We start from the raw sequence: 19,757 nt of genomic DNA, 5'->3' as shown, positions 1-19,757 counted from the left end.
AGCACTGCCAGAGCCCTGCAAAATGACCTCCAGCAAGCCACAAATGTGCATGTGTCTACTCAAACGATCAGAAACAGACTCCATGAGGGTGGTATGAGGGCCCGACGTCCACAGGTGGGGGTTGCGCTTACAGCCCAACACCGTGCAGGACGTTTGGCATTTGCCAGAGAACACCAAGATTGGCAAATTCGCCACTGGCGCCCAGTGCTCTTCACAGATGAAAGCAGGTTCTCACTGAGCACATGTGACAGACGTGACAGAGTCTGGAGACACCAAGGAGAACGTTCTGCTGCCTGCAACATCCTCCAGCATGACCAGTTTGGCAGTGGGTCAGTAATGGTGTGGGGTGGCATTTCTTTGGGGGGGCCGCACAGCCCTCCATGTGCTCGCCAGAGGTAGCCCGACTGCCATTAGGTACCGAGATGAGATCTTCAGACCCCTTGTGAGACCATATGCTGGTGCGGTTGGCCCTGGGTTCCTCCTAATGCAAGACAATGCTAGACCTCATGTGGCTGGAGTGTGTCAGCAGTTCCTGCAAGACGAAGGCATTGATGCTATGGACTGGCCCGCCCGTTCCCCAGACCTAAATCCAATTGAGCACATCTGGGACATCATGTCTCGCTCCATCCACCAACGCTACGTTGCACCACAGACTGTCCAGGAGTTGGCGGATGCTTTAGTCCAGGTCTGGGAGGAGATCCCTCAGGTACCCATCCGCCACCTCATCAGGAGCATGGGAGGTCATTCAGGCACGTGGAGGCCACACACACTACTGAGCCTCATTTTGACTTGTTTTAAGGACATTACATCAAAGTTGGTTCAGCCTGTAGTGTGTTTTTCCACTTTAATTTTGAGGGTGACTCCAAATCCAGACCTCCATGGGTTAATAAATTTGATTTCCATTGATAATTTTTGTGTAATTTTGTTGTCGGTACATTCAACTATGTAAAGAACAAAGTATTTAATAAGAATATTTCATTCATTCAGATCTAGGATGTGTTATTTTAGTGTTCCCTTTATTTTTTTGAGCAGTGGATTTGATTATAGCTCTATGACCCCTGACGAAGTGCTTGGTTGTGACAAAACATGTTGGGCGTAGCCTATTGAATGGTGGATGTGGTTATGTCATAAGTCCCCTCTAGGAAGTAACAAACATTTTGCATGGTGCTGAAACCAGGAGAATCTGTCTGCCTGCTGTAATCCAGAAACAACAGTGTGGATATCCTGAGGCTGAGCTATTTGAGCTGTTTAGGTGATAACGATCTGGGGGTAGGCTCATCACTGGAGCTGTGGCACGATATGGTGAAGGATTTGGAGTGGTGGCCTGGGTGTGCTTTAGTGTGGTCTACCATTATCCCTAGAAGGTCATGGTGGTGTAAGTTGCCTGGCATGGTTGTGGACAAGGCTAGAAGGAAGGTGAACGCTCTGGTCTGTAAGAGGGTTATTGAGTCAGGTGGCTAAGTGGTTCAGCATCCTTTGATTTCATTTAGGGACGAGCATCTTTTTAAGCAAGATGGAGTTCATCTTACGGAAGAGGGCACTTGGCTGTTTTTAGAATGTATTGTTAGGGTTCTTGATAGGTTAGTTTAGGTTACAGCTGTGGTGCCAGCTTACAGTGGGTCGCCGGTTGTGACGGGAAAGAGCAGTAGTCCAGTGGCTTTTGCACTGCTTTATGGAGGTGCGCTCTCTCTTTCAATAAATTGAACTAGACTGACTTGCCCTACTGGTCTGATGTCCACGACATGCGCTTACACAAGCCAATTGGCCGTTACCAATAAAACAAGTTGAGGCTCCAACTGTCCCACCAGTACACCATTAACCATTTTGATTCTAAAACTCACTTGTGTGCCCTCTGTTTGTTTGTTCTTTCTTAGATGTATATTATGCCTGTGATTCTGGCAGTGAGGAAGGTGCTGCACTAACATCACTGCTGTTGTGGACTGCTACTAATCTAGAGACTATGGGGGTCATTCTGACCCGATCGCAGCTGCAGTTTATCACAGCGGTTAGATCGGGTCAGAACTGCGCATGTGCTGGCGCCGCAGTGTGCCGGCGCATGCCAGACGGCTGAAGGGCGTTGCTGCGCTACGATCGCCTCTGCCTGATTGACAGGCAGAGGCAGTCGCGGGGTGGGCGGAACGGTGGCGTTTGGCTGCTGTTTTGTGGGCGCGGTCCGTCCATCACAGACGTGGCCGGACCTTGCGGGGGCGGGCCGCAGCGGCTGCATGACGTCACACGCTGCCGCTGCGGGCCGGGGAGCAACGAGTAGCTCCTGGCCAGCACGCTAAAGCTGCACTGGCCTGGAGCTACTCCTAAAGTGCAAATGCATCGCCGCTCTGCGATGCTTTTGCACTTTTGCGGGGGGCGGCACTGACATGCGGGGTGGGATAACCCTGTATTGGGCGTCCCCCCGCATGTCTATGGTCATGATCGTAGCTCTGCAAAATTTTGTAGGGCTGCGATCACCTCGGAATCACCCCCTATCTGCACATAACCAATAAGTTTGTGTGTGTGTGCTAGCGTATATATATATATATATATATATATATATATATATATATATATATATATATATATATATATATACATTTTTATTAGCTATAGATATATATTATTACTATTTTTATTTATTGTTGGCCATAATTACATTAAGCCCACATAAAAAAAGACATGCGTATTGTTAGAAGAGTATGGACCTGTTTCTTGGGTTTATCTTCCCCCCCCCCACCACCACCAGGTAAGAGTTTCTAGTCCTTCCCTAGACGCCTTGATTCATTATTCCATGTATAGTTTATAAATGTGGCAGTTCCTATTGAATAGTAGGATTTATTATCCCTTTATTTGTCACAGCTGTGCAATTCTCTGTTCCTCTATATCTTGTCCTATAGTGCTATACATAAGACTCTACTATCTCATTTAAATGTATAATAAACAAGAACAAAAGTCTTGTTGTCTTGCAGGTATAAGGAAGCTTTCAGGGATGCTGCCAATGCACGCAGAGTATCATTACCTATGGGAAATCAGCACAGGAAAAGTGATGGCTGGATCCACAGTGCGAACTTTTGGGAGGTAAAGAACTTTTAACTATCTGATAAATCACTATGCTGTACAAATAATCCTACCTATATTACATAAATATTTTGTTTTGTTCCCCTAAGTATAAACAAATAATTGATGTAGCTGTCTTTAAAAAGCATTTGGGGAATTCAATAGCGCCAGGAATGAGTGCCCGTAGCTATTAGCTGCGGATTTTTTACTCGCACCCTCCTGAGGTACGAGCAGAAATTCAACAAAACGAGTGCCTCGATGCTAGTTGTGGGCTTACCCCCACCCCCTCATGCTAACAGCATTGCATCAAGCACTTAAGTCAGAGAATACCATATACCGCAACTAAACTGCATTCTTTAGGCACAGTAACCTGCATCTCCCAACTTAAGTGCGGGGCGCGATACGGCTAATTGATTATTTCCAGGCACTCATTCCCGTCGCTATTCAATAATGCGTTAAAATAAGAATTTACTCACCGGTAATTCTATTTCTCGTAGTCCGTAGTGGATGCTGGGAACTCCGTAAGGACCATGGGGAATAGCGGGCTCCGAAGGAGGCTGGGCACTCTAGAAAGATCTTAGACTACCTGGTGTGCACTGGCCCCTCCCACTATGACCCTCCTCCAAGCCTCAGTTAGGTACTGTGCCCGGACGAGCGTACACAATAAGGAAGGATTTTGAATCCCGGGTAAGACTCATACCAGCCACACCAATCACACCGTACAACTCGTGATATGAAACACAGTTAACAGTATGAAACAATAGAGCCTCTCAACAGATGGCTCAACAATAACCCGATTTAGTTAACCATAACTATGTACAAGTATTGCAGATAAACCGCACTTGGGATGGGCGCCCAGCATCCACTACGGACTACGAGAAATAGAATTACCGGTGAGTAAATTCTTATTTTCTCTAACGTCCTAGTGGATGCTGGGAACTCCGTAAGGACCATGGGGATTATACCAAAGCTCCCAAACGGGCGGGAGAGTGCGGATGACTCTGCAGCACTGAATGAGAGAACTCCAGGTCCTCCTCAGCCAGGGTATCAAATTTGTAGAATTTTTGCAAACGTGTTTGCCCCTGACCAAGTGGCTGCTCGGCAAAATTGTAAAGCCGAGACCTCTCGGGCAGCCGCCCAAGATGAGCCCACCTTCCTTGTGGAATGGGCATTGACAGATTTTGGCTGTGGCAGGCCTGCCACAGTATGTGCAAGCTGAATTGTACTACAAATCCAACGAGCAATAGTCTGCTTAGAAGCAGGAGCACCCAGCTTGTTAGGTGCATATAGGATAAACAGCGAGTCAGATTTTCTGACTCTAGCCGTTCTGGAAACATATATTTTCAGTGCCCTGACAACGTCTAGCAACTTGGAGTCCTCCAAGTCCCTAGTAGCCTAGGCACCACAATAGGCTGGTTCAGGTGAAACGCTGACACCACCTTTGGGAGAAACTGGGGACGAGTCCTCAATTCTGCCCTATCCATATGGAAAATCAAATAAGGGCTTTTACAAGACAAAGCCGCCAACTTTGATACTCGCCTGGCAGAAGCCAAGGCCAATAACATAACCACCTTCCACGTGAGATATTTCAGATCCACGGTTTTTAGTGGTTCAAACCAATGTGATTTTAAGAAACTCAACACCACGTTGAGATCCCAAGGTGCCACAGGAGGCACAAACGGGGGCTGACTCTGCAGCATTCCTTTTATAAATGTCTGAACTTCAGGTACTGAAGCTAGTTCTTTTTGAAAGAAAATCGACAGAGCCGAGATCTGTACCTTAATGGAACCCAATTTAAGGCCCATAGTCACTCCTGCTTGCAGGAAATGCAGAAATCGACCTAGTTGAAATTCCTCTGTTGGGGCCCTTTCGGCCTCACACCATGCAACATATTTTCGCCATATGCGGTGATAATGAGTTGCTGTAACCTCTTTCCTGGCTTTAGTAAGCGTAGGAATGACTTCCTCCGGAATGCCCTTTTCCTTCAGGATCCGGCGTTCAACCGCCATGCCGACAAACGCAGCCGCGGTAAGTCTTGGAACAGACAGGGCCCCTGCTGCCGCAGGTCCTGTCTGAGTGGCAGAGGCCATGGGTCCTCTGATATAAATTCTTGTCTTCTTGGCCATCCACGAGTATCGTTCTTACTCCTCGCCTTCTTATTATTCTCAGTACCTTTGGTATGAGAGGCAGAGGGGAGAACACATAAACCGACTGGTACACCCACGGTGTTACCAGAGCGTCCATAGCTATCGCCTGAGGGTCCCTTGACCCGGTGCAATATCTTTTATAGCTTTTTGTTGAGGCGGGACGCCATCATGTCCACCTGTGGCCTTTCCCAATGGTGTACAATCCTATTGGAAGACTTCTGGAGGAAGTCCCCATTCTCCCGGGTGGAGGTCGTGTCTGTTGAGAAGATCTGCTTCCCAGTTGTCCACTCCGGGAATGAACACTGCTGACAGTGCTAACACATGATTTTCCGCCTATCGGAGAATCCTTGTGGCTTCTGCCATCGCCATCCTGCTTCTTGTGCCGCCCTGTTGGTTTACATGGGCGATTGCCGTGATGTTGTCTGATTGGATCAGTACCGGCTGGTTTTGAAGCAGAGGCCTTGCCGGCCTCAGGGCATTGTAAATGGCCCTCAGGTCCAGAATATTTATGTGTAGGGAAATAACCTGACTTGACCAAAGTCCCTGGAAATTTCTTCCCTGTGTGACTGCCTCCCAGCCTCAAAGGCTGGAATCCATGGTCACTAGGACCTAGTCCTGTATGCCGAACCTGCGACCCTCTTGAAGATGGGCACTCTGCAGCCACCACAGTAGAGATACCCTGGTCCTTGGAGACAGGGTTATCAGCCTATGCATCGGAAGATGCGATCCGGACCACTTGTCCAACAGGTCCCTCTGAAAAGTTCTTGTATGGAACCTGCCTAATGGGATTGCTTCGTAGGAAGCTACCATTTTTCCCAGGACTCGCGTGCAATGATGCACCGCTACCTATTTTGGCTTCAGGAGGTCTCTGACTAGAGATGACAACTCCTTGGCTTTCTCCTCCGGGAGAAACACTATTTCTGGTTTATGTCCAGAACCATCCCCAGGAACAGTAGACGTGTCATAGGAACCAGCTGTGACTTTGGACTGTTTAGAATCCAACCATGCTGTTGTAGCACTTTCCAAAATAGTGCTACCCCGACTACCAACTGCTCCTTGGACCTCGCCCTTATAACGAGATTGTCCAAGTACGGGATAATTACAACTCCCTTTTTTTGAAGGAGTATCAACATTTCGGCCATTACCTTGATAAAACACCCTCGGTGCCATGTACAGTCCAAACGGCAGTGTCTGGACTTGGTAATGGTAATCCTGTACCACAAATCTGAGGTACTCCTGGCGAGGATGGTAAATGGGGACATGCAGGTAAGCATCCTTGATGTCCCAGGATACCATGTAATCCCCCTCGTCCAGGCTTGGAATAACCGCCCTGAGCGATTCCATCTTGAACTTGAATTTTTGTGTTCAAGGATTTTAAATATAAAATGGGTCACACCGAACCATGCGGTTTCGGTACCCCAACCCGTGTGGAATAGTAACCCCGTCCTTGTTGAAGTAGGGGCACCTTGAGTATTACCTGCTGGGAATACCGCTTATTAATTGCCTCTAGCACAGCCTCCCTGCCTGAGGGAGTTGTCAGCAAGGCATATTTTAGGAAACGGCTGGGGGGAGACATCTCGAATTCCAGCTTGTACCCCTGAAATACTACTTGAAAGAAACAGGGATCCACCTGTGAGCGAGCCCACTAATTGCTGAAATTTTTTGAGACGGCCCCCCACCGTACCTGGCTACACCTGTGGAGCACCCGCGTCATGGTGTGGCCTCACAGGAGGCGGGGGAAGAATCTTGATTCTGGGAACAGGCTGACTGGTGCAGCTTTTTTCCCTCTACCCTTGTCTCTGTACAGAAAGGAAGCGCCATTTGACCCGCTTGCTTTTCTGAAGCCGAAAGGATTGTACCTTTGTCTGTGAGGAAACCTGAGGTAAAATTATTTCTTCCCAGCAGTTGCTGTGGATACGAGGTCCCAGAGACCATCCCCAAATAATTCCTCACCCTTATAAGGCTCTCTATGCGCTTTTTAAGTCAGCATCACCTGTCCAGTGACAGGTCTCTAATACCCTCCTGACAGAATGGACATTACATTTATTTTGGATGCCAGCCGGCAAAATATCCCTCTGTGCATCCCCCATATATAAGACGACGTCTTTAATATGTTTTTATGTTTTCCAACTAGTATCCCTGTTTGACAGGGTCACCGACCACGCTGCAGCAGCACTATCTGCAGGTCTCAGTCTAGTACCTGAGTGTGTAAATACAGACTTCAGGATAGCCTCCTGTTTTTTATCAACAGGTACCTATTAAAGTGGCCGTATCCTAAGACGGCAGTGCCACCTTTTTTGACAAACGTGTGAGCGCCTTATCCACCCTAGGGGATATCTCCCAGCGTAACTTATCCACCTGGCGGGAAAGGGTACGCCATCAGTAACTTTTTTTCTCTATCGTCCTAGTGGATGCTGGGGTTCCTGAAAGGACCATGGGGAATAGCGGCTCCGCAGGAGACAGGGCACAAAAAGTAAAGCTTTAGTATCAGGTGGTGTGCACTGGCTCCTCCCCCTATGACCCTCCTCCAAGCCAGTTAGATTTTTGTGCCCGGCCGAGAAGGGTGCAATCTAGGTGGCTCTCCTAAAGAGCTGCTTAGAAAAGTTTAGCTTAGGTTTTTTATTTTACAGTGAGTCCTGCTGGCAACAGGATCACTGCAACGAGGGACTTAGGGGAGAAGAAGTGAACTCACCTGCGTGCAGGATGGATTGGCTTCTTGGCTACTGGACATCAGCTCCAGAGGGACGATCACAGGTACAGCCTGGATGGTCACCGGAGCCTTGCCGCCGGCCCCCTTGCAGATGCTGAAGTAAGAAGAGGTCCAGAATCGGCGGCAGAAGACTCCTCAGTCTTCTAAAGGTAGCGCACAGCACTGCAGCTGTGCGCCATTTTCCTCTCAGCACACTTCACACGGCAGTCACTGAGGGTGCAGGGCGCTGGGAGGGGGGCGCCCTGGGAGGCAAATGAAAACCTATTTTGGCTAAAAATACCTCACATATAGCCTCCGGAGGCTATATGGAGATATTTAACCCCTGCCAGAATCCGTTAAAAGCGGGAGACGAGGCCGCCGAAAAAGGGGCGGGGCCTATCTCCTCAGCACACAGCGCCATTTTCCCTCACAGAAAGGCTGGAGGGAAGGCTCCCAGGCTCTCCCCTGCACTGCACTACAGAAACAGGGTTAAAACAGAGAGGGGGGGCACTAATTTGGCGTTAGAAATATATAAAACAGATGCTATAAGGGAAAACACTTATATAAGGTTGTCCCTATATAATTATAGCGTTTTTGGTGTGTGCTGGCAAACTCTCCCTCTGTCTCTCCAAAGGGCTAGTGGGTCCTGTCCTCTATCAGAGCATTCCCTGTGTGTGTGCTGTGTGTCGGTACGTGTGTGTCGACATGTATGAGGACGATGTTGGTGAGGAGGCGGAGCAATTGCCTGTAATGGTGATGTCACTCTCTAGGGAGTCGACACCGGAATGGATGGCTTATTTAGGGAATTACGTGATAATGTCAACACGCTGCAAGGTCGGTTGACGACATGAGACGGCCGACAAACAATTAGTACCGGTCCAGACGTCTCAAAAACACCGTCAGGGGTTTTAAAACGCCCGTTTACTTTAGTCGGTCGACACAGACACAGACAGGGACACTGAATCCAGTGTCGACGGTGAATAAACAAACGTATTCCTTATTAGGGCCACACGTTAAAGGCAATGAAGGAGGTGTTACATATTTCTGATACTACAAGTACCACAAAAGAGGGTATTATGTGGGATGTGAAAAAACTACAGTAGTTTTTCCTGAATCAGATAAATTAAATAAAGTGTGTGATGATGCGTGGGTTCCCCCCGATAGAAAATTATGGGCGGTATACCCTTTCCCGCCAGAAGTTAGGGCGCGTTGGGAAACACCCCTTAGGGTGGATAAGGCGCTCACACGCTTATCAAAACAAGTGGCGGTACCGTCTATAGATAGGGCCGTCCTCAAGGACCAGCTGACAGGAGGCTGGAAAATATCATAAAAAGTATATACACACATACTGGTGTTATACTGCGACCAGCGATCGCCTCAGCCTGGATGTGCAGAGCTGGGGTGGCTTGGTCGGATTCCCTGACTAAAAATATTGATACCCTTGACAGGGACAGTATTTTATTGACTATAGAGCATTTAAAGGATGCATTTCTATATATGCGAGATGCACAGAGGGATATTTGCACTCTGGCATCAAGAGTAAATGCGATGTCCATATCTGCCAGAAGATGTTATGGACACGACAGTGGTCAGGTGATGCAGATTCCAAACGGCAAAAAGGTGTATTGCCGTATAAAGGAAGAGGAGTTTTTTGGGGTCGGTCCATCGGACCTGGTGGCCACGGCAACTGCTGGAAAATCCACCGTTTTTACCCTAAGTCACATCTCTGCAGAAAAAGACACCGTCTTTTCAACCTCAGTCTTTTCGTCCCTATAAGATCATATCTGCCCAGGGATAGAGGAAAGGGAAGAAGACTACAGCAGGCAGCCCATTCCCAGGAACAGAAGCGCTCCACCGCTTCTGACAAGTTCTCAGCATGGCGCTGAGACCGTACAGGACCCCTGGATCCTACAAGTAGTATCCCAGGGGTACAGATTGGAATGTAGAGACGTTTCCTCTTCGCAGGCTCCTGAAGTCTGCTTTACCAAGGTCTCCCTCCGACAAGGAGGCAGTATGGAAAAAAATTCACAAGCTGTATTCCCAGCAGGTGATAATTAAATTACCCCTCCTACTACAAGGAAAAGGGGTATTATTCCACACTATATTGTGGTACTGAAGCCAGAAGGCTAGGTGAGACTTATTCTAAAAAATTTTTTGAACACTTACAAAGGTTCAAATCAAGATGGAGTCACTCAGAGCAGTGATAACGAACCAGGAAGAAGGGGACTATATAGTGTCCGGGGACATCAGGGATGCTTACCTCTATGTCCCAAATTTGCCCTTCTCACTAAGGGTACCTCAGGTTCGTGGTGCAGAACTGTCACTATCAGTTTTAGACGCTGCCGTTTGGATTGTCCACGGCACCCCGGGTCTTTACCAAGGTAATGGCCGAAATGATGATTCTTCTTCGAAGAAAAGGCGTCTTAATTATCCCTTACTTGGACGATCTCCTGATAAGGGCATAGTCCAGGGAACAGTTGGAGGTCGGAGTAGCACTATCTCGGATACTGCTACAACAGCACGGGTGGATTCTAAATATTCCAAAATCGCAGCTGATCCCGACGACACGTCTGCTGTGCCTAGGGATGATTCTGGACACAGTCCAGAAAAAGGTGTTTCTCCCGGAAGAGAAAGCCAGGGAGTTATCCGAGCTAGTCAGGAACCTCCTAAAAACAGTGCATCATTGCACAAGGGTCCTGGTAAAAATGGTGGCTTCCTACGAAGCAATTCCATTCGGCAGATTTCACGCAAGAACTTTTCAGTGGGATCTGCTGGAAAAATGGTCCGGATCGCATCTTCAGATGCATCAGCGGATAACCCTATATCCAAGGACAAGGGTGTCTCTCCTGTGGTGGTTATAGAGTGCCCATCTTCTAGAGGGCCGCAGATTTGGCATTCAGGATTGGATGCTGGTGACCACGGAGCCCAGCCCGAGAGGCTGGGGAGCAGTCACACAAGGAAAAAATTTCCAGGGAGTGTGATCAAGTCTGGAGACTTTTCTCCACATAAATATACTGGAGCTAAGGGTAAAATTATAATACTCTAAGCTTAGCAAGACCTCTGCTTCAAGGTCAGCCGGTATTGATCCAGTGGGAAAAACATCACGGCAGTCGCCCACGTAAACTGACAGGGCGACACAAGAAGCAGGAGGGCAATGGCAAAAACTGCAAGGACTTTTCGCTGGGCGGAAAATCATGTGATAGCACTGTCAGCAGTGTTTCATCCCGGGAATGGAAACTGGGAAGCAGACTTCCTCAGCAGGCACGACCTCCATCCGGGAGAGTGGAAACTTCATCGGGAAGTTTTTTCCACATGATTGTAAACCGTTGGGAAATACCAAAGGTGGACATGATGGCGTCCCGTCTGAACAAAAAACGGGACAGGTATTGCGCCAGGTCAAGAGACCCTCAGGCAATAGCTGTGGACGTTCTGGTAACACCGTGGGTGTACCAGTCGGTGTATGTGTTCCCTCCTCTGCTTCTCATACCTAAGGTGCTGAGAATTATAAGACGTAGAGGAGTAAGAACTATACTCATGGCTCCGGATTGGCCAAGAAGGACTTGGTACCCGGAACTTCAAGAGATGCTTACAGAGGTTTTATGGCCTCTGCCGCTAAGAAGGGACTTGCTTCAGCAAGTACCATGTCTGTTCCAAGACTTACCGCAGCTGCTTTTGTCGGCATGGCGGTGGAACGCCGGATCCTAAGGGAAAAAGGCATTCCGGAAGAGGTCATTCCTACCCTGGTCAAAGCCAGAAAGGAGGTGACCGCACAACATTATCACCACATGTGGCGAAAATATGTTGCGTGGTGTGAGGCCAGGAAGGCCCCACAAAGAAATTTCAACTCGGTCGTTTCCTGCATTTCCTGAAAACAGGAGTGTCTATGGGCCTCAAATTGGGGTCCATTAAGGTTCAAATTTCGGCCCTGTCGATTTTCTTCCAGAAAGAATTGGCTTCAGTTCCTGAAGTCCAGAATTTTGTCAAGGGAGTATTGCATATACAACCCCCTTTTGTGCCTCCAGTGGCACTGTGGGATCTCAACGTAGTTCTGGGATTCCTCAAATCACATTGGTTTAAAACCAGTCAAATCTGTGGATTTGAAGCATCTCACATGAAAAGTGACCATGATCTTGGCCCTGGCCTGGACCAGGCGAGTGTCAAATTGGTGTTTTTTTCTCAAAAAAGCCCATATCTGTTTGTCCATTCGGACAGGGCAGAGCTGCGGACTCGTCCCCAGTTCTCTCCCTAAGGTGGTGTCAGTGTTTCACCTGAACCAGCTTATTGTGGTGCCTTGCACCTACTAGGGACTTGGAGGACTCCAAGTTGCTAGATGTTGTCAGGGCCCTGAAAATATGTTCCAGGACGGCTGGAGTCAGGAAAACTGACTTGCTGTTATCCTGTATGCACCCAACAAACTGGGTGCTTTTGCTTCTAAGCAGACTATTGCTAGTTGGATGTGTAATACAATTCAGCTTGCACATTCTGTGGCAGGCCTGCCACAGCCAAAATATGTAAATGCCCATTCCACAAGGAATGTGGGCTCATCTTGGGCGGCTGCCCGAGGGGTCTCGGCTTTTACAACTTTGCCGAGCGGTTATTTAGTCAGGGGCAAACACGTTTGTAAAATCCTACAAATTTGATACCCTGGCTAAGGAGGACCTGGAGTTCTCTCATTCGGTGCTGCAGAGTCATCCGCACTCTCCCGCCCGTTTGGGAGCTTTGGTATTATCCCCATGGTCCTTTCAGGAACCCCAGCATCCACTAGGACGATAGAGAAAATAAGAATTTACTTACCGATAATTCTATTTCTCGGAGTCCGTAGTGGATGCTGGGCGCCCATCCCAAGTGCGGATTATCTGCAATACTTGTACATAGTTACAAAAATCGGGTTATTATTGTTGTGAGCCATCTTTTCAGAGGCTCCGCTGTTATCATACTGTTAACTGGGTTCAGATCACAGGTTGTACAGTGTGATTGGTGTGGCTGGTATGAGTCTTACCCGGGATTCAAAATCCTTCCTTATTATGTACGCTCGTCCGGGCACAGTATCTAACTGGCTTGGAGGAGGGTCATAGGGGGAGGAGCCAGTGCACACCACCTGATACTAAAGCTTTACTTTTTGTGCCCTGTCTCCTGCGGAGCCGCTATTCCCCATGGTCCTTTCAGGAACCCCAGCATCCACTACGGACTCCGAGAAATAGAATTATCGGTAAGTAAATTCTTATTATAAATTACCAGTTTCTTAACGGGGGAACCCACGCTTTCACACACTTCATTTATTCATCTGATGGGGGAACAAAACACTGCCTGTTTTTTCTCCCCAAACCTAAAACCCATTTTTAGAGGTGCTTGGGTTAAAGTCAGAAATGTATAACACATTTTTTATTGCCGGGATCACGTCACGGATGTTCCTAGTGGATTGTGTATATGTCTCCACCTTGTCGACACTGGAGTCAGACTCCGTGTCGACATCTGTGTCTGCCATCTGAGAGAGCGGGCGTTTTTGAGCCCCTGATGGCCTTTGAGACGCCTGGGTAAGCGCGGGCTGCGAAGCCGGCTGTCCCACAGCTGTTACGTCATCCACCCTTTTATGTAAGGAGTTGACACTGTCGGTTAATACCTTTCACCTATCCATCCACTCTGGTGTCGGCCCCACAGGGGGCGACATCACATATATCGGCCTCTGTTCTGTCACCATATAAGCCTCCTCATTCAACATGTCGACACAGCCGTACCGACACACCGCAGACACACAGGGAATGCTCTAAACGAGGACAGGACCCACAAAAGCCCTTTGGGGGGACAGAGTAAGAGTATGCCAGCACACACCAGAGCGCTATATATATACAGGGACTAACTGAGTTATGTCCCTAATAGCTTTTATATAATATACTGTATACAGTGCCAATTTTAATGCCCCCCCTCTCTTTTCCCTCTTACTGTACTGTAGAATTGCAGGGAAGAGCCAGGGAGCTTCCCTCCAGCCGAGCTGTGAGGGAAAAATGGCGCCAGTGTACTGAGGAGATAGGCTCCGCCCCTTTTTCGCGGCCTATTCTCCCGTTTTTATGGAATTCTGGCAGGGGTATTTACCTCATATATAGCCCCTGGGGCCATATATTGAGGTATTTTAGCCAGCCAAGGTGTTTTTATTGCTGCCTCAGGGCGCCCCCCCCAGCGCCCTGCACCCTCAGTGACGGAGTGTGAAGTGTGTGAGAGGAGCAATGGCGCACAGCTGCAGTGCTGTGCGCTACCTTGGTGAAGACAGAGTCTTCATGCCGCCGATTTTCCGGACCATCTTCTTGCTTCTGGCTCTGTAAGGGGGACGGCGGCGCGGCTCCGGGACCGAACATCAAGGCTGGGCCTGCGGTCGATCCCTCTGGAGCTAATGGTGTCCAGTAGCCTAAGAAGCCCAATCCGGCTGCAAGCAGGCGAGTTCGCTTCTTCTCCCCTTAGTCCCTCGCTGCAGTGAGCCTGTTGCCAGCAGGTCTCACTGAAAATAACAAATTCTAAGTCTATAACTTTCTAAGAGCTCAGGAGAGCCCCTAGTGTGCATCCAACCTCGGCCGGGCACGAAATCTAACTGAGGCTTGGAGGAGGGTCATAGTGGGAGGAGCCAGTGCACACCAGGTAGTCTAAGATCTTTCTAGAGTGCCCAGCCTCCTTCGGAGCCCGCTATTCCCCATGGTCCTTACGGAGTTCCCAGCATCCACTAGGACGTTAGAGAAATTAAATTCCCCCATTGTTTACTATGGGAGTAATTCTGAGTTGATCGCAGCAGGAACTTTGTTAGCAGTTGGGCAAAACCATGTGCACTGCAGGGGAGGCAGATATAACGTGCAGAGAGAGTAATCGGCCCTACACATTGGCCGATCCGCCGCCGAGCTGCCCGACGACGGATACGGCCGACGGGCGACCCCCCAGCGGGGGGGCAGTGACGGGGGGAGTGAATTTTCTTCACTCCCCCTGTCACGCGGCTCCATTGAAGTGCAGGCAAATATGGACGAGATCGTCCATATTGGCCTGCATGCACAGCCGACGGGGGACCAGCGATGAACGAGTGCGGGGCCGCGCATCGTTCATCGCTGGAGCCTCCACACTGAAAGATATGAACGAGTTCTCGTTCATTTATGAACGAGATCGTTCATATCTTTAACACAAATCGGCATGTGTGTAGGGCCCTTTAGATTTGGGTGTGGTGTGTTCAATCTGCAATCTAAATTGCAGTGTAAAAATAAAGCAGCCAGTATTTACCCTGCAGAGAAACAAAATAACCCACCCAAATCTAACTCTCTCTGCACATGTTATATCTGCCTCCCCTGCAGAGCACATGGGCCCTCATTCCGAGTTGTTCGCTCGCAAGCTGCATTTAGCAGCTTTACACACGCTAAGCCGCCGCCTACTGGGAGTGAATCTTAGCATCTTAAAATTGCGAACGAAAGATTCTCAAAATTGCGATTACACACCTCTTAGCAGTTTCTGAGTAGCTTCAAACTTACTCAGCATCTGCGATCAGTTCAGTGCTTGTCGTTCCTGGTTTGACGTCACAAACATACCCAGCGTTCGCCCAGACACTCCTCCGTTTCTCCAGCCACTCCCGCGTTTTTCCCAGAAACGGTAGCGTTTTTTCACACACTCCCATAAAACGGCCTGTTTCCGCCCAGAAACACCCACTTCCTGTCAATCACATTACGATCGCCAGAACGATGAAAAAACCGTGAGTAAAATACCTAACTGCATAGCAAATTTACTTGGCGCAGACGCAATGCGGACATTGCGCATGCGCACTAAGCAGAAAATCGCTGAGATGCGAAAAAATTTACAGAGCGAACAATTTGGAATGAGGGCCATGGTTTTGCCCAACTGCTAACAAAGTTCCTGCTGCGATCAACTCAGAATTACCCCCTATATTCATATGTCCTACCATTACGTTTTGACTTCTGGTTGGTGTTGCTTCACCTTTTCTCCTGTGTCAGAGGAGCTGTGATGTAGTGAGAATCACACTATATGCTGCCTGACTCTTAGGGCTTTTGATGTAGCATACTGGGGTTTTTAATGCTCTATTTTGGGATGTACAGTACTATGTTACTGTATGTTCAGGATGTACAATACTATGTATAAAATTATTTTGCTAAATTGTCATCTTCTCTTTGAATTCTAATGGAGAAGGTTGGGCTGTGTGTAGAAATACAAATAACTGCACAGGAATAGATAACTCTTTATTATTTCCTGAAGTCAAGCATGGATTATAATCATGACAGCCAAAGCAAAAGGTTAGACAGTACAACTAACCCAACATTATAATGAAAAACCTGTTCGGATAAAGGCAAAAAACTAAAATTACCATTCAGATCTTGTGATGGAATATAACTTCATAATGAGTCCATTTAAAGAAGGATTTTTAAAACTAGACAATTCTTCTAATGTGGCAGGCCTCAGAGATGTTGATTGGTAATATTATTATAGATGTACACAGGAACATTAGATGGTCAGGTGGATGAGAGGTTTCACTAAGAAGGGGTGTGGATCGATGGGTCGACAGTAACTAGGTCAAAACATGAAATAGGTCGACACGGTTATTAGGTCGACATGGATAAGGTCGACATGATTTTTTGATATATATTTTTTTTAAATGGTGTCGTTTTCTTCATAAAGTGACCGGGAACCCCAGTTAGTGCACCGTATCCCCTCGCATGGCTCGCGCTTCGGGCAAGATGCCTAGCTCGGCACAGGTTACTATTCCCAATCGTAGTCCATGTGGATCGTGAAGTCTGAAAACATTTTTTTTTAAATTACAAAAAAGTGAAAAACTCATGTCGACCTTTTCATGTGTCGACCTTTGCCATTTCGACCAATAGTGTATGTCCTAAAGACCGGATACCACTAAGAAGAGCCTGTTGTATATTGATGATGTCAAGAAAATATAGAATGGAATTCTGGATTGAGAGTGGGAAGAGTCAGCGAAGAGCTCCTACTATGAAACTTCAGAAAGTAAGAGAAGATTATTTCAACAGCTGAATTTAATAATTTCATCTAAATAACCCAAATAATGTATAGGATTGTATTTCCCATTGCTTATATTAGTAGTACTGTCTGGTTTTCCTGGAGCATACACTGTTGTTTAGAGTGCTTTGTGAAGTAAGTTAATTTCAAGGCTTTATCCTCTCTCTGTACTCAGGCTTAGCTGCTATGATTCTGCTCAGTCCGAGGCAACACTGACAGCACAGCACTCTGCAGTGCAGCACAAGCTCCAGTTAAATACAAGGTTTGTGGAGCCCTTTTCTGCCCGACTAGGATCATATTACCTTGCACTGGGGGAGCTGGACACTGTTGATGGTATGAATACAGGATTTCAATGCAAATTCACTTGAATCCAGTCTGTTGCCAGGTTGGCTGTTCACTGTTACTTCTTGTATTACAGATGCGCACCTTGTGTTATGTGCTCGCCTGCTGACCTGCATTGAGGGTGTAGACGTCTCCCTTCTGCAGAGAGCAGTGGAAGAGCAAATAAAATACCTTCGAGAGAGAGAGAAAGTAACCCAAGGAAGCAACTTGCCACCATAAAATGGGATATGTTCTTCATTTATACATAGGACCTCTTTCTTGATGTGATATGTAGACTGAGACATAGCTGATAGGTGTCAGCAGGACGCCATCCACAGGACAAAACACGCACGTGGCAACATACAGTATCAGATGTCATTTAACAGGTTGGAGACCTTGGACGTAAGTAATCTAGGCAGGCTATGTCAGACTTTTCCTATAAAGGACTCTGTGTATACTTGTACGAGGTGTGCTGCATATTTCAGCAGCTATTTGGCCTTTGGGGACAAACTTGCTTCCAATTATTTTATTACAAAAACTCAATTATCCTCACAACAGAAGTAGAAGAATCTTTTTTTTTTTTTTTTTTTTTTTCTGTAAAGTGATTAACCAAGATGTGTAGCCTGTTTCTGTGTCACAGTTGGAAATCTGTCTTGCGTGAGGAGGTTCCATACTGTTATAGCCTTGGATGTTAACAAAATTATTTGTGGCTTCTTATTACATTGTGATTTGCGTCTTACTTTATTGACAACACTTGCACTGGTTTGTACAGGTCAGTGTAACTAACACAAAGTTCTTTTGTGCTGTCAACAATAGGAAATAATCACTCTGCTTTATCTGGGAGAAATGTATGAGTTTAGTGTTTTCTAAATAGAGCCTATAACTACAATAGTAGTTAATACAACAAGTATGGCAATTGCCTTCTAGTGGGGGGTGAGCAGAGCCACAAGTAATCCCTATAGGCTGGGCCAGCAGGGCACGCTCAGCAGAGTATGTAAAGCAGGGAGGCGCCAGGCTGGAGAGGCGCTCTCCCTGCTCTGCTACTGTCCGCTGTTGTTGTCGATGCGTCTGCGGTGTCGGCAGCGTGGACCACCTCTTCACCAGCCAGCAGAGGGTGCCGACCAGCTAAGAACAGGTGGTGTCAGGACAAAGGAGGAAGGTTCCCGCCGGGGCCAGGAACAGTGAATTGGACGGAGCTGTGCTGGGTGCTCGATCTTTTCTGCACTGCTTGTCTGACGGCCGGAAATGCCACACACCGCCATCACTCGATGCAGTAGTCTTACTGATATGCATACCAACTTCTGTCCTGCTGGGCTCCTATACCTGCTAAACAAATACTTAAACTCTCCTGTCCTGTCTGTACCCAGCTTCCCAGCTATATGTATTAACTGAGCTGTATGGAGGGGTAAAGGTCTGACAAGCAGGACAGGGGATCTACAGGTCTCATCATGCCCTTATTACTGACCTGACTATAATGCAGCTGATTATAAGGGGTACTACTGTGTAGCATAACGTCAGTAAGGTGCACTACTTTGTTGTATAATATTAATCAGGCACTACATGCGGTGTAATGTGAATAAGATTATGAAATAGGGGTATTATTGTGTAGCCACGCGCATTCCTTATGTGACCACACCCCTTTGTTGGACGCTGCCCCTTTGTATAGCATGGGAGCGGAGCAAATTTATAGTTTGCAGGTGGTGCCGAACACCCTAGCACCGTGCCTGACTATAGGGTTACTGCTTGGAAAGTATGACTCTATTGCATGTCCGAATACAACTAGCAAAACCCACGTTTTTTATATTACAGGTTGAGTATCCCATATCCAAATATTCCGAAATACGGAATATTCCGAAATACGGACTTTTTTGAGTGAGAGTGAGATAGTGAAACCTTTGTTTTTTGATGGCTCAATGTACACAAACTTTGTTTAATACACAAAATTATTAATAATATTGTATTAAATTACCTTCAGGCTGTGTGTATAAGGTGTATATGAAACATAAATGAATTGTGTGAATGTACACACACTTTGTTTAATGCACAAAGTTATAAAAAATATTGGCTAAGATTACCTTCAGGCTGTGTGTATAAGGTGTATATGTAACATAAATGCATTCTGTGCTTATATTTAGTTCCCATCACATGATATCTCATTATGGTATGCAATTATTCCAAAATACGGAAAAATCCGATATCCAAAATACCTCTGGTCCCAAGCATTTTGGATAAGGGAGACTCAACCTGTATTGTCAAACATTGAAACACGTGAAATCTAATTATGACATTGTTTCTCATTTAAACATAAAAGTGTTCTCAGCAGTTAACTAGGGAAATTTTACTCCTGAAAGCAACAGATATGTATGTAAGGAGTAAGCGTACTTTATTATACGCACCTCTTTTCTAGTGTAAACCGATTCTGGGTTCTTTCCTTATAGATAAATTATTTTATTTATTATGTTCTATTTGAGGCTCATTTAAAAATACATTAAAGTGCAATGGATTGTTTGTTTTTTGTGAGTTTTTCTTTTAATTTGCACTAAGGTGATACC

General features: G+C 46.9%; 1 protein-coding gene across 3 annotated transcripts in view; it reads left to right on the top strand.

The window, feature by feature from the left end:
* Window positions 1-19,757, top strand: part of TEN1 (TEN1 subunit of CST complex) — a 45,738-nt gene that overhangs the window by 12,742 nt on the left and 13,239 nt on the right. Inside the window, exons 2-4 of one of the 3 annotated variants that reach the window (XR_010243857.1) lie at window positions 2,961-3,069; window positions 17,060-17,217; window positions 17,303-17,607. Coding sequence is in view for 2 of the 3 variants with exons in the window: in XM_063960569.1 (XP_063816639.1) it covers window positions 2,981-3,069; window positions 17,060-17,217; window positions 17,303-17,445 (390 nt within the window). In the remaining variant the exon portion in view is untranslated. Of the gene's footprint in view, window positions 1-2,944; window positions 3,070-17,059; window positions 17,218-17,302; window positions 17,923-19,757 lie in introns of those variants that run through there. The other 2 variants (XM_063960569.1, XM_063960567.1) reach the window with 2 other exon arrangements.

Source organism: Pseudophryne corroboree, chromosome 3 (assembly GCF_028390025.1).
Source record: "Pseudophryne corroboree isolate aPseCor3 chromosome 3, aPseCor3.hap2, whole genome shotgun sequence".
Taxonomy (NCBI): domain Eukaryota; kingdom Metazoa; phylum Chordata; class Amphibia; order Anura; family Myobatrachidae; genus Pseudophryne; species Pseudophryne corroboree.
Note: the sequence above shows the minus strand (reverse complement) of the source record. Positions and strands in the feature narration are given on the sequence as shown.